The sequence below is a fragment of the Phoenix dactylifera genome, unplaced genomic scaffold (genome assembly GCF_009389715.1).
Source record: "Phoenix dactylifera cultivar Barhee BC4 unplaced genomic scaffold, palm_55x_up_171113_PBpolish2nd_filt_p 001689F, whole genome shotgun sequence".
Classification (NCBI taxonomy): domain Eukaryota; kingdom Viridiplantae; phylum Streptophyta; class Magnoliopsida; order Arecales; family Arecaceae; genus Phoenix; species Phoenix dactylifera.
In genome coordinates this window covers 9,465-24,236 of record NW_024068988.1, presented here as the reverse complement: position 1 = coordinate 24,236, position 14,772 = coordinate 9,465, and the positions used below count along the sequence as shown (strand labels likewise).

The following is a 14,772-nucleotide window of genomic DNA, read 5'->3' as shown; positions in this document are numbered from 1 at the left end:
GGAATTTGAGGAAGATTGTGTAGCTTCTAGCCTATGGGCCTTGGTATAGAGAAAACCCAAAAATAGAAATGGTTTTAACATCATTGAAATGAACAAACACATGACAGAGAGTCCTGAGGATGACATTAGGAAGAATATATTTAATATTATAATCTTTTTTCAACAACATTTAATGTTTAAACTAGTATTTGACACATTTGCTGCTCACAATTTATGCAACAAAAAAAAGGTTGCCCACTATATAATCTCAGATATTTCTCTTCCTCTTCTTCTGCAATTTCTTTTTTATTTTTCTTTTGGGTACATAAGAAAGGGGCTAAGCCCAAAAGAAGTTATGCTCGCTGAAATCCTATTCCAGAAACAGAGGGTATTCCTCATCAGCTGTAATGGAGCAACTTGTTATCAGCAGGAAGTATTCCCCAGTCGTAGAGTAATTGTTTGGATGGAATTCTAAGCCACAACCATTTCCAACAGAGAGTTTTGATTCTAAGGGGCACTTCTAGCTTCCAGATCCATGTGAATGATGAAGAGTTACCTGATGGTGGCTCTGCAATTCAATGGCCAAGATCTCCTGTGGACACCTGTTGAAGCCAAGCATATAATGGTATAGGAGAGCACCATGGGTCATTAAAAACATTCACTTGAGATCCATCAGATAAAAAACCAAATAAAATTATGCTGAACATAAGTTGCTGTTGAGGATATTTTGCGCCAAATTAGAGAGCACTTCTGTGGCCTGATGTAGGTTGCCCAATTTCCATTAAATTTATACTTTGCATGCAAAACCTGACTCCATAATGATTTGTCTTTGTAACACTACCTCTGCAGCAAGCTTGGTCAGCAAGAGATGTTGTTTTGCTGGAAAGTTTGTAGGTGCAGACCTTTTCATAGGAATGACCCCACAAGAAATTTCTAAACTCTTTTCCCATGTTTTTTCAGAACTGTTTTTGGAACATAAATTGAAGACTTAGCAATAAAGCTACTTTCCTTTTAGTTGATCGTGAGTGGGTTTATCATCCTCCTCATTATAGTTCTCCTATCTAAAAATCATGTCCAATCGCACCGAGTAATACCTCTTGTTACACTAAACAGAGTATATAAGGGTAGATGCATGCTAATACTGGCTAGAGCAAGAGGATGGAGCCTTCCATTGCCATCCATGCATTCTATTTGCCACCTTTTCCAAAAGATAATTGAAGTCTGCTAGAAGGATAAGGGCACTTCCAAGTATTGCCACACTCCCTTCAGTGTATTTGCAGGATACGCCTGATTTGTAATTTGACAGATGAAGGCGTGGCTGGACTACAAGTGATAGGTTGCTTAGCTTCATTGATAGCCTATCCTGATAATGCAAAATAAAAATCTATGATCATTTTTAGGCATAGATAGTTTTTGGTTGTCGGCTTGACTATCAATAAGCAGTCATCAACGAACAATATATGAGATGTAGAAGGAGTTTTTTTTTTTTTTTTTTGGCTACAACGGATGACATGTACATTTCTAGTATGAATACACCTAAAGAAATCAAAAGATAATAAGTCACGGAGTGCTATAGGCAACTTCTTCTCACCAACCTATAGAGCTCCATAGTGGTCAGCCACATATGAGGTTACCCAATATGCAGTTTCATTGGCCTCTCTATATATATGCTTGATCTAAAAAATGACGTTTCCACCTACCATAGTCCGAATATCTCGAAGCAAGAGGTGACACTCAACTATGCCACCGGTGCTCTCTGGATCCACCCAACCGTACACTCGGTGGCATCTTCGAGTGTGCGGTTGTTTAAGTGCCATCGTATACAATTCCTTTTGAGTAGATGAAGATATATATTTTTATTAAAAAATGGGAGTGAGGTACTCTTAGGAGATGAGATAAAAATAAACAAAAAAACAGAAATATGGGTTGGAGCCAAAAGAAAACAAAAAATATGAGATGAGAGAGAGAAGATATGAGGGAGAGAGAGAAAAGAGACTAGAATGTTCGTAGATTATGGCAAGCCCAAACCCGAACCAAGGTTACGCCACCGTTAAGCTGTTCCTAGCCGTCGGATGAGAAACGAACTCGATATCTCCAGCGTTGAGCCCGCGGGAACACCATATCCGTCCTCGCGACCGGGACTCCCTGCCTCCTTTGCGCCTCTCCCGAAGGCGGTTCTTTCTAGGGTTTTCACTCCCCCCCCCCCCCCCCCCCCGGCTTCTCGCCGCCCCGATCCTTCAAGGGTTTCTCCATTTCGCCTCTTTCTTTCATCACCGAAGGTATGGGTTTTATCTTCTTTCCTCTTGGATTTCAATCCGCTTTTCTGAAATCAGGTTTCCTCTGAAGGCATCAACATACGTTTAATCCAAACAAGATGCCCTATTTTACTTTTTTTTTTTTGTTGCTCTGGTGAGCTCAGTTCCATCTTTCTTTGATGAAATTTGGGACAGGAATCAGAGTTTGCTCTCCTTCTATCCTTTCAGCTGATGATTCGATGCCCTAATGAAAATCTTTTTGCTTCATCTCGTGAGATTTTTTGGGCGTCCGATTGCTTGTGATATGGGCACCTGTTAAATTAGAGTTTTTTGAATATTTTAAATAGAATAGTAGCAGGAAATGCGCATTTGTATTTATTTGCTTAAATATAATTTTTAATCATAGCAGTAACACCGAAAAGTGAATTTTCTATTTCTTTGATTGTGTTAATTTTTTAATCGTTGCAGTACGATGGAAAGTGAATTTTTAGTTCTTTGCTTGAATGTAACATTGACTTGCCTTTTGTTTTAATTTATCTACTTTCAGAGTGCGTTTGGGTATATGGCATTGCGATTGAAGAAATGAAAAAAAGGTCTCTGAATATGCATGTGTTGTGTCTATAATTGAAAAATTGTGAGACCTAATTAAGGAAATATTTTTGTGTTTGATACGTTCTACAATGTTAGGCGAAAATTTTGGATTGTGTTCTGTGGAGCCGAGGAAGAATGGTGTTTTTATTGAGGAAGGTGGATGGATGGATGGATTTGGGTGGGACGGGGAGAGAGAGAGAGATAGATAGAGAGAGAAATTTTAATAGATCTAATTGTCTTAGGTTTTTGTGTTGGCCTTTTGTCCAATGGATTAATTTGAAATCCAGGCAAAACTGAAATTTATATGAATTTTAGCTTTACGTCTAGGGTCTTGACCTAAATCCATCTCATTCCCAATCGGCTTTAGAGATGCAAAGTGGCTGGGCATTTGCTAGCTCTTTGATGGTTGTGCTGCCCCTAGTCTAAAGCGAGTGTTAAGTGGAAAAAAAGGCAGCTCAGCTCCAGCTGCTATGGGTTTGGGAGGTTTAGATGTATGCAAACTTACCCTCACATACGAAGAGGCTGTTTTCGTGTTTCGAACCCATGATGCTCAGGAGCAACTGTACTGCTACGCCAAGGCTCACCATTGTCAAGCTAGTGGAAAGCGGAAGGACATATTTATTTAGGCAGGTTAACCTAATGAGCCAGTTTAAGTTAGGTCTACGTTTATGGATTACAACTGACTGCTAAACTGTTTACTTTTTTCTTAATAGATTGAACCAAGTCCAAAGTTGTAGGGGCCTTATCTAATGTGATTTAATATATCGGTCTACGTTTGGGATCCATACCATGGTACAAATTCGGAGTCTGAGCCAAGTCCAGATTGGGCAATCTGGGCGCTCAACCCACCTGCAGCAGTTATTACTTTATTCATTGACATCTGGGAATTGCATAGAGTAGACATCTTATTTATTCAAATCGAGACGTAATGAAGTTTTACAGCATATCTTAAAATTTCACTGAAGACTGTTGCATTCACTTTTACATTTTGTTGCAAAATTTCAGCCTTCCTGAAAGCTGATTTAGAAGAAAACGTGACTCACTGATCCACCCCAAAGTCAGATTCGGGACACTACTTTCGAGTACATAAAAACCAGCTCTTATGCATTTTTCCTTTTCCTTTGAGTTATGGTCGGTGATCTTTGTTTGTCCATTTTGTTTAGAACTCAGGAAGGAGGAATGCTGATTTAGTTGATTCTTGTTATTTTTACAGCTCTTCTTCTGAACAAAATAGAGAAGTAATTGTGATACAGTATGCTGATTTAGTTGATTCTTGTTATTTTTAAAGCTCTATTTCTGAACAAAATAGAGGAGTAATTGTGATACACTTTTTCCTTCTCATAAGCATGAGATTAGTGTTCCAACTCCAATAGTCTCGATACACCCCGAGTTTCGGGCTTCAGGGCTGGTGGAATTTGCCTTATGGTCACTGAGTTATGAGAAATTTCAGAAGTCTGCAAAAGACTAGAGGTTATTTGAAAGCAAAGCTAATAGTTAGCACATGGTAGTTTTGAAAAGTTGTTAATGCATCTGTAGAGTTGGTTGACTAGGGATTTTTAAGCATATCTCGTTCTCTATCTCAACCCAACCCTTCCTTTGAAGAAAATCATAACATGAATATCAAGTGCTATTCAACCAGAAATTCTTTTAAAAAAGAAACAGAATATCTGTTGGGCATTGTCTTCGATTCTTGTAAAGTTAAATGATGTTTAACCAGAGCTATTGTAACTTCTATGATGTTATGTTTTTATGCGGTTGTTAGCAGTTAATTATCCTGCATAAGGTATTTTCACCTCCTCTCATGCACCTGCATCTTTTTTTTAAGTTCATCTTAATCTGCTGTTGTGAAAATAATTGGTTTTGCAGTAGTTAGTCGCTAGTTTTTTTTTCTCCTTTGGCTTACCATGGATGACCTGTGCTGCAGGTTGTTTAATAGACAACTGCAAAATAGCTATGGCAGATATTGAAAAGGTTACTCTGGGTATTGAATCGGCAACATCTATGCTGGAACTTCTTGGAAAAGCATTGGAGGAACTGGAATCCCAGAGAGAGTCGTCTTTGCAAAACAAGATCCAGTGGGACGACATTGAAGAACATGTCCACAACCTGGAGAGGTCATTAAAGAATAAGTTTGATGAAGTAGCAGAGAAACAGAGGATGTTTGAGGAAAAGCAATCTGAGACTCATGCATTAATTGCAGAAAGAGAGGCTTCTGTTGCTGCAAAAGAACAATCTTCATTGGATCGTCTTCAGGAACTGAGAGATATTGCTGTTTCTGCCATAGCAGAGGCACGCAAGAAATACAAGGTGGCATCTCCTGAGCCAGTTGATATCAGGGAAAGCAAAATTAAAAAGGTAAGCACTTCTCTCAATGATCCTAATGCAACTCCTGCGTCAGCGGAGAAAAATCCTGATAATGGATCAGGTGATTTAGCTGAAGCTGTGGCTGTTGAGATTAAGCCTCGTCCTCAATTGAAGCAACTTTGTGAACAGATGGATGCAAAAGGCCTTCTGAAATTTATTTCAGAAAATTGGAAAAGCCTTGCCACCCTACGTGAGGAACTTTCTCTTGCATTAAAATATGCACCTGAGCCAGCCCAATTGGTGCTGGATTCATTGGAGGGATTGTACCCTCCGGACCAATCTAATTTACAAGGGAATGAGGACAGTGCCCTACAGGGCCTGCGCAGAAGCTGTCTTGTATTGATGGAATCTGCTGCCCCTCTCTTGGGGATCACTGAGCCAGGTGTTGATCACCCTGTTAGCTCTGAAATTAAGCAGCAGGCCAAGGCAATTGCTGATGAATGGAAGCCCAAGTTGGCTGGTGTGGACATAGATGCTTCTAATGGATATTCATTGGAAGCACAAGCATTCCTACAGCTTCTTGCAACATTTAACATTGCGCCAGGGTTTGATGAAGACGAACTTTGCAAGCTCGTCATTGCTGTCTCTCGTCGCCGGCAGGCACCTCAGCTCTGCCGCTCTCTTGGATTAACACAAAAAATGCCAGGTTGGTATCCTACAAACTGACCATAAGGGTTCCAATGACTCATGACCATTTCTTTCTTTAGGGTGCCCACTAGGTACGGGCATAGAGGAGATCTAAGGATACCTGTTTAGAGCAATCGAAGGTGAACTACAAAATGTCACTAATTGAAATTAGGACATTAGCTAGCGAAATGCTCTATATTTACTTGGTATGTTGATTCTGAGTGCGTTGTCTTCGTTGCAGATGTGGTTGAAGATTTGATTAACAGAGGGAGACAGATTGATGCTGTTCATTTTGCACATGTTTTCCAGCTTACCGAGAGCTTTCCGCCTGTGCCTTTATTGAAGGCATACTTAGAGGACTTGAAAAATGCGAAAAAAAATGGGGGCACGAGCACTGGCAATGTGCAGGTTAGTATATCTGATATTTTTGTGTAATATATGTGAATATGTACTGTTTTTTCCCAGAAAACTTCAGGGACAAATATTTGAAGTCTTGAAGTGCCACTATATGTTTGTCACCTTTGGTGGCAGAATTGGAACCCATCTGCCTGCCCCCATTATGCAATATTATTTACTTCTGGTGTATAGTGTCTTCTTTTATTGTCAATCTCACATTCTGATCGATACACTTACCCAGTTCTTTCAAAATAATACTTGCCACAGAAGGATCCCAATGCTCAGGAGCTTGGTGCACTAAGGGCAGTCATCAGGTGCATTAAAGACTACAAGCTACAAGAAGAGTACCCTGTTGAGCCTCTCCAGAAACGGGTTGCTCAGCTTGAGAAAGCTAAATATGATAAGAAACGAATGGGGGAAGCTGCCAAGCTCCAACCGAAAAAGCCTCGAGCCACTGGAGAATATGCTCCTCGCAGGCCTGCTTTTGCTGCTGAAACTAGGCAACTCCCTCCTACAGCTTTTGATGAGAGGGGACTGTATGCTGGTGCTGCAGAAAGGTACCCTGAGAGGTACCCTTACAATGCACCTCCCACTTATGAGCCACCATCGTATGCTTCCTATGGTCAGCCAGTGAATGCCCAGAGGCCATATCATTACCCAGACGAGAGAGTCCCTCCTGCACCTTATAATGCTGCATCAAGTTATGGGAGCTTTACAGGCACTGGAGCTGCTCCAAACAGCTATGGCAATTATATGGGCACTGGAGTCCCATCTTCTTCATCCAACTATGGAAGCTATACAGGCAGTGGTTTGCAGCCATCTAACCAATCTTATATGTATCCAGGCAGTGGTTTGCAGCCATCTCACCAATCTTATATGTAATATGGGCTTGAATGACTGTAGGTTGCTTTTAGCTGCTCCATGAGCATGTGAGAATTGGAGGGTGTATTTGACTTATGTCTAGTGGGTAACTCAGACCTTATTATCATTTTAACCCTAGAATCCATTCTACCGTATTTTGTACCCATGGTTACAAATTTATCATAGTTTATCTTGTTTAGAGTTTTGATCTGTATGAACATTCAGATTGCCCTCTCTGCAGGACTGTCTCCACCAACCGTGGTTTTAGTGAGATCTACAGCCACAGAATTTTTCACTCTGGTAAGGGTTGATGGAATGCCAGCTTAATTGCTGGAATCGGAAACTCACTTCTTCTTTTATGTGATGCAATGCCCAGTTTTACCAGGCATCCCAGGTAGGCTCTAAAGCTGTTCATCCAGCTGCTCAGGATCTGGCTAGGTGGTGAAGGGGATCTTAGATCATCTAGGATCAGATTATTCTAGGATAAGGATTGTCAGTGATCTAAAATTATCTTAGTGGTTTCATTGGGGTTACCAAACGCCACCTCAGGATATATATTAAATATTGAATATAGCTTAAGGTTGAGGATAAATGTATATAGCATAATTGTAATGGATGGGAACAGAATTGCTATCCAAGATGCATGCTTTTACATAAGGATACGGTGAAGTTATTAAATCCGAACCTGAGATCGGGCTAGCCAAGGATCTGGGTCCAGTTCAATTGTTAGATCAGTTAGTTGGACTGGATTTACATTAAAATATATATATATATAATTAAAAATAAAATATTAAAGATATCAATAATTTTATATAATAATGCTCTTTAAGTCATATGGATTTATATTCTACGCTACACTTAAATTGTAGCATAGATAGAGAATAGTCATGAATCATCTAATTTTTATAGAAAACTTGTAAAAAATTCATAGAGGAACCTAATACCTGGCCCTTTTCAAAGTTTTTATGTAGCTGGCACTCAAAAACAAACTCAGCAATGGAGAGCTTCGAAATTGAAAAAGCTAGGTCCATGTCTTTTTGCTGCCCGCTATACAAAGCTGGTCCAGATTCATTAGACCACATCCTGCTACTTTGCCCCTTCGCTGCATTTATTTAGAGAAAACTCAGGAGATTCTACAGTATTGGATTTTTCAAAGTTGTTCTTCAAATCATCTTCACCTAGCCCTTCACACCCTCATAACAGCTATGTCTTGGGAGGTCTGGAAGGAAAGAAATAGAAGAATTTTTTGGAAGAATCAGCTAGTCCATCGATGGTTCTGAGAAAAGTTTCGGCTCTTGTCTATTCCTGGAATCACTAAGTTAAGGATAAAGTTCTAGAATCCCTCTATAATCTTGTAAAAGTGCTTGCTCCTTTATGTTGCCTTTTCTCTGTTCTACCTCAGACCAGAAACACTCATTGAGGCCTACACTACTCGGATATAACTTCATTTCACTAATGAAGTGACTCGGGTTTACTCCTCCCTTCTTTCAAAAGAAAAAAAGAAAAGAAAAGAAAAGAAAAGAGAAATACACCATTATCTATTTTTGTTTTGTTAGACCTTATATGAATATGACAAGCATCTCATCAATCTAATAGGATCTTTTGAAATCATGATGGAAACAAAGAATTTGATGGTGATTGAACTAGCTGGATAGGTACCAAATCCCAATTTGCCAGGGGTAAGATAAACCACCTTAGAGAAGTATTACTTATCCTTGAAAAATAAGAATCAGTTGCCAAATTCAGTAGCCTTGATCTCTTTCTACCATGCAGTCCTAAACATGTTGTCAGAAAAGAAATCTTTATCAGAGAATTTTATTAGGCTGTCATGATCTTCCGATATTCAAATATGCTCTTAATATAATTCAAGCTCCTTTGCATGAGAAGGAGAAAATCAAAAATGTTTTATACAAAATCACAAGGGCAATTATAGTCGATGGAATCTCTCCTTCTTCCCTAAGAGAAAGAACAAGTTCTGAATGGATCTTGAACTAAGTAATTGGATGCAAAGAAGAATACAACTTTGCAGTATTAACAAAGATTCATAGTTTATTTGTTTCACATTTCTTGCTTAATATGCGGCATGGGGTAACAAATACATCCACTTTGCCCAACATTAACAACAAATTAAATATACCTATCTCTCATCGACCGATACTCTTACTTCAAAGTGCCTATAAAGATATTAGAGGCTCTCAATACACTATCCTTCACAAATGAGCTAAGTTGGCCAACCAAAGCACAAAGATCAGCATTTCAAAAAGGTGCTTAATTTAGTCATACAATTTCCTTGTGTAGCCATCCTTGTACGCCCATGTATAACATCACGTCCACGTCCATAGCCTTGTAGTCATGGACTCTATGATGAAAGATATAGTAGAAGATATGGAATGACATTGGGGTATATTTGTTGAAAGATCTAGTGGAAGATGGGGAATGAGATTAGTGTATCTTTTTCTCCCTGACCTTTTTCATAGAAACCAACTTCACTTAATTTCTAGATATCCTCTTCCTTCTTGGTTCATTTGAAATTCCATCCATCATCTGTGTATAGCTTTGTTTTGCGAATTGTTGAGACGGAGGATATTTATAAAATTGACGCCATTACATTGATTACTTAAAGTCTCGTAATATCTATCTTCTATGGTACTTCTGGAGACATAAATTCAGAGGGCCAGGAACATACAAGCCGGCGGATGCTGTGGCTGCGTCGGTTCGAATCAAACGGTACAGAGTATACTATACTGTATCGGTTCAATATGCCAAAAAAAATTTCGTACTATGTACTGTATCGATGCTGTGCTAGTTTGGCACCGGTATAGAGTCCGGTACCGAGACGATGAACTTTGACTCCAACCATTATAAATTATAGCTATTGAATGAAGCAAATATTGTATTGATTCTTTACGAACAATATTGTCAACTTGAATGGCTCGTGTGATTATACTGAAGTTTGTTGCTGGTCGAAGGAGTTTGACCCTCGGCCTATTTGGAATACAAGCTCACCCACGGATACGAAGACAGTGACTCATTGTAAAGGGGTGCGTCTGAGTTGGAAAACCATGCAGTAGTGAAGACCAAGAACCAGGCTGGTGATACAAAACATTTTTTTTTGATAGTTTTGTTAAAAAAGTGTAACCGAGAAAGTATAATAATGGATATGGGAATCTAACGTATAATAGGATGTTTTACAATGGATTTAGGGCTTGAGGTGAGCAAACTTTTTCTCAGCTGTTATGATGAGCTTGTGTCACTACTGAGTGTTAGCTGGGACAGTATTACCTCTCATCTCTTAGATGAGAGCTCAGGAGTTTGATTCCAATTTTCATATGGCGATGGTCCACTTTTCAGCTTACGTTCACATAAAAGGGTTTAGCATGCTCTTACCCTACAAATATATAGTTTGCACATTTACTATTTGAAAATCATTATTTGTATATATATACTCTTGAATTTATCCTGTTTTCACAATAATATCCTTTCCGTTAGATTGTTGGCTTATGGTTGAAATAATTGTTTTAAATATAAAATTATGCAACAATAACTCTTTCTAATGCAAATCTAATATTAATTTTTTTTAATGTATTAATGAAAACTAGTGTCATTTTATATTAAAAATGGATAACTGTGAACAACGTTAGCTGAAAATATAATCAGAGAGAGAACACTGCTAAAATATGGTGACTTGAGATTTGAGAAGTATAAATGCCAAATTAGTGATTTTCAAGAAGTGAATATGAAAGATCACATTTTTAGGGGTATACATGCAAAATACCTTTTATATAACCTGCTGGTTCTACGAGCTTAGCAGCATGCTTTCCAGCCTCCTCTAGTTTTTCCAAAAATATGAAGAGCTTGCGGCAGGCATTCTACAACCGAAGAACTACTCAACCATACTTAGCACTTTACATTAATAGTTTACTTTCCTTATTCATATAATTTCAGATAACTAGATAACAAGTTGATGTATATTATATAGGGTATTTTATATTTTGTTCGTTATTTTTATAAAAATAATTGCTTTTTTCTTTGATAGAAAAGAAAAAATAAATATACTTTGTTTTATTCTATATTAATATAACCTATCCACGAGAAAAGCCCAAAAGTCTTTGATTTTTCTTTCAACAACTGTTATCATAGGAGTTGTACATATGAATTCAAATTGAGGAAAAAATTTGTTAATATTTCAATATTGGTTCAAATTATTTATTCAGTATGAAATATTCATTCAATATGAAAATATTTATAATTTAATTAAATTAATTCAATTCTAAATATATACGCATATAGTTATATTTATAGTAATATAATAATAATAATAAATATAACAAAATTATAGATAAAAATAAAAATTGTAATAGAATAATAGTAAATAAGTTTATCTATTATAATCAAATATTAATAATAACATATTAAATTAATTCAAAAATAAAATTAGAATAAATTTTGATTTTATATAAATATCGATTTTTTCAAAACTTTATTGTTAAAAATATTTAAAATATCAATAACTCCTATGGGTTCCTACACTTATATATGATTTTTCTTACGAGATCTTGAAAATATATAACGCATAATTATTTTATTTGTGCTATAATTAAAGAGTAATAATGGTATTTAATGTAAAGTTTTATTAATATATTATATATTTTTATTTTAATAATTTTTTATTTTTAATATTTTAATGCAAACTCGGTCTAACCAGTGACCTAAACGACTAGGTCAATCTCGTATGGGTTTAGCATGCCTTAGATATTTAGTTACTTATATGCCACATACGATCTGCATAGGAAATTCTATCTCATCCTGACCAATAGTTATTATCAAAGACGTAACCTCTAATATGTTCAAATAGTCATCCATTGATTTTGATATTAGCTTTTTTTTTTTTTCTTTTAGTATCATTTCATATTTTTCTTACAGTTTTGATTTTATAGATGCTTTTTGTGTAATATAATATTTACATTCGACTTGTGGACAAAATAATTCATACATAACGTATGTTTGCCATTTGTCTCTTCTATCGTCACTACACCAAATGGCACCGTTCACTCTCCACTAAGCTTTATCATTCCAGTACTTCATAATGCTAAATTGACTAATTTAAATATAGTGATCTAAAGAAATAAAATGAAGTAATTTAGGTGAAGAAGATTGGGAGAATTTTGTTGGTATTCTCACCATCTTTTTAGAGGGAGAGAGGGAGAGGGAGAGAGAGAGAGAGAGAGAGAGAGAGAGAGAGAGATCTGGTCTATATATAAGAATCCAATTGGCCATACAATTAACAAGATGATCTCCACAACACCATTCCAAGAAGGAAACGTACCATGGAGCAAAACACATAGGAAGAGAGAGCTCCACACTTCCCTTGGTCGCATATCATGTTGGCTCTCTCTTTACTTTCCATTATTTATTTCAATGAAACCCAACATACTCTCTTCTAAAGCGATTTGCATACTGCTACCATACTTTGTTACCAATAACATTACAGGAGCCGGACCACCAATTTATGATTATAAGTTTGCCAATAGGATTCTACTAAGTAGCATTTAAGCTCATTAAGACTCAAGGACACTTGGGCTTCTTCTTGTCATTTTTGGTGACCTTGTCTCTGTAGCAGGGGCACTCATCCTTGTTTCCATAAGTCCCAGAGGGCACGCACTTGCACTCCTCGCAGCACACCCCGCAGTAGTGGAGGCAGCGGTCCATCACCCCGGCCTTGGCACACCTCACTTTGCACTTGGAGTCACAAAAAGCTGCCACAAAAACAAAACCAAACCAACCCACCAACCCAATCAAACATCAAAACCAGACCCAAAAAATGCTACAACAAAATAGTTTATGAAGAACAAACTCTCATTTTGGAAAGAAGCATGACTTGCTGGTGTGGTGGCACCCACCTATCAAAATGCAGTGACTCTTGCCAAAGATTGAAAGGTTTCTAAGGTGAAGGGAGTTTTTTTTTTTTTTTTGTGAGCTTGGCACTAGATCGAAGTTCTGATATTGTTACCTGAGCCGGCCATGGCATGCACAGCTTGGAGATAAGAGGATGATAGAATGAGCAGCAAAAGGGCCAATGCAGCAGTGAGGACCTTCATCTTTCTACAAGACTTAAAAAGAAGGGCGAACTGGAGATGTTTGGAGATGAGATGGTCTGTAGCTAGAGTGGAGTAGAATACCAGAACTTGACTTGTGTTTTGGTGAGGGAAAGGGTGGGTATTTATAGGAGCCAAAGGGAGTGGCAGGTGGGACTTGGTGCAGTGGCCTATGGGCTGGCATCTAAGAGGATGGTGAGGAAAAGCTTGAAAGCAAGGAGAAACGCACTGCAGCCCAAGCAAGCTCCGAGAACCACTTGTCTCGTTCTAGATAGCTCCATTTTGGCCTATATTAATTGCTCTCGACGTCTCTCGTTCTTGGACTAGGAAAAGCCAGAAGGGAAGCAGCCTCGGAGTTTCCGTTCGTGTGGTGGGGACCTTGGGGAGGTCTTATGCGAGTCTCCTACAAGCGATGGAGTCGGTGCACTGGAATGCGAGTCCCTGCGCGCCAGGCCTAAAAGATCGGCGTTAGTACAGGGTGTTTGTATTTTTATGAACAAAAGGAGGTGCACTTCGGCATGAGAACTGTAGCTCAGGTGACTGCCAACCTGAAGTAAACCTCCTCTTCGCTCTGCTTAGAGAATGAGACTTGGGGAAGAATTAATCCAGATGAGGCCGAAGGAGAGTAAGCTTTTGCTCTTTGCTTGGTTATTGTGTAATGTTTTTGCCCCTCTCCTGACCCCATCTTTTGTTTAGCTTCAAGGAAGCGGAAGCATTCATGTCGCTGGAACGTTACGGTGCAAGATTAAAAAAATGGGATCATTTTTATATTGATTGTTTAGTCTTGAGAAAGGTACATGACAGAGGAAAACCAGTTGTCATTAGTCATTGGATATTAGTGACTCGTCGTGAATGCGAGACTTCATACTTCGTGAAGAGTAAAGAGCTGCCGACATAGGTTCGCTTCCTTTATTTGTTTATGCAATACACGTAAGCAGTGCGACTCACCACTCTCTTCTACGATAGCACGAAATCTTCTGGCGACAGAAATCTCGAGTCCAGTGGGTGCGTGAGGGTGACCGCAATACTAATTTCTTCCACCGGACTACGATTATTCGGAGGCAGCGGAGCACGATCCACTCGCTGCGAGATAGGTCTGGACATCGGGTGGAAGGTGAGCCCTCCATTCGTCAGATCTTGTTGGATTTCTTTCGCACCAGATGGACGGAGGAGGAGAAGTCCGACGACAGTAACCCCCTCCCTCCTCCGAGGGTGGATGTGAGGATCGAGGATGATGAGAACGCAGCCCTGGTCCGACCGGTGTCGGCACAGGAGGTACAGGAGGCAGTCTGGGCTTTGGCTCCAGACAAGGCTCCGGGACCAGATGGGTTCCCCCCGTTCTTCTTTCGACGATATTGGGGTATTATTCAGACAGCGGTGGTAGAGGCCATTCAGTGCTTCTTCTCCCAGGCGGTGATGCCGGGAGATTGGAAGGCTACCTTCATCACGCTCATTCCGAAGCGTCAGGAGGCGGCGGAGCCCTGCCACTTCAGACCCATTAGTTTGTGTACAACCTTGTATAAGGTAGTGGCCAGAATTATGGTTCGAAGGATGAAGCCCCTTCTGCCTGGCATCATCAGTCAGGAGCAGGGGGCGTTTATAGC

General features: G+C 39.0%; 2 protein-coding genes across 3 annotated transcripts; one reads left to right on the top strand and one right to left on the bottom strand.

Moving 5' to 3' along the window:
* The first annotated feature begins 2,156 nt into the window (after positions 1-2,156).
* LOC113462596 (FRIGIDA-like protein 3) lies at positions 2,157-7,279 on the top strand. Of its 2 annotated transcripts, XM_039122717.1 has the most exons (5): positions 2,193-2,258; positions 3,831-3,907; positions 4,750-5,835; positions 6,058-6,224; positions 6,480-7,279. In XM_039122717.1, exons 3-5 carry the CDS (start codon positions 4,779-4,781, stop codon positions 7,092-7,094), a joined length of 1,839 nt encoding a protein of 612 aa, XP_038978645.1. In that variant the 5' UTR covers positions 2,193-2,258; positions 3,831-3,907; positions 4,750-4,778; the 3' UTR covers positions 7,095-7,279. The 2 variants fall into 2 exon arrangements, with proteins under 2 accessions (XP_038978644.1, XP_038978645.1); XM_039122716.1 differs by lacking the exon at positions 3,831-3,907 and having other exon boundaries at positions 2,157-2,258.
* A 5,030-nt stretch (positions 7,280-12,309) lies between these two features.
* Positions 12,310-13,269, bottom strand: LOC103705262 (peamaclein-like). Its single transcript, XM_008788913.3, has 2 exons — positions 13,084-13,269; positions 12,310-12,829 (listed from the first exon to the last, which is right to left on the bottom strand). Exons 1-2 carry the CDS (start codon positions 13,169-13,171, stop codon positions 12,639-12,641), a joined length of 279 nt encoding a protein of 92 aa, XP_008787135.1. The 5' UTR covers positions 13,172-13,269; the 3' UTR covers positions 12,310-12,638.
* Positions 13,270-14,772: the final 1,503 nt, after the last annotated feature.

Bases quoted from the DNA above. Each gene is read 5' to 3' on its own strand.
- LOC113462596 (XM_039122716.1), top strand. From the start codon at position 4,779: ATGGCAGATATTGAAAAGGTTACTCTGGGTATTGAATCGGCAACATCT. The intron at 5,836-6,057 runs GTTGGTATCCTA...TCTTCGTTGCAG, and splicing joins ATTAACACAAAAAATGCCAG to ATGTGGTTGAAGATTTGATT. The intron at 6,225-6,479 runs GTTAGTATATCT...TACTTGCCACAG, and splicing joins CGAGCACTGGCAATGTGCAG to AAGGATCCCAATGCTCAGGA.
- LOC103705262 (XM_008788913.3), bottom strand. From the start codon at position 13,171: ATGAAGGTCCTCACTGCTGCATTGGCCCTTTTGCTGCTCATTCTATCA. The intron at 12,830-13,083 runs GTAACAATATCA...TTTTTGTGGCAG, and splicing joins GCATGCCATGGCCGGCTCAG to CTTTTTGTGACTCCAAGTGC.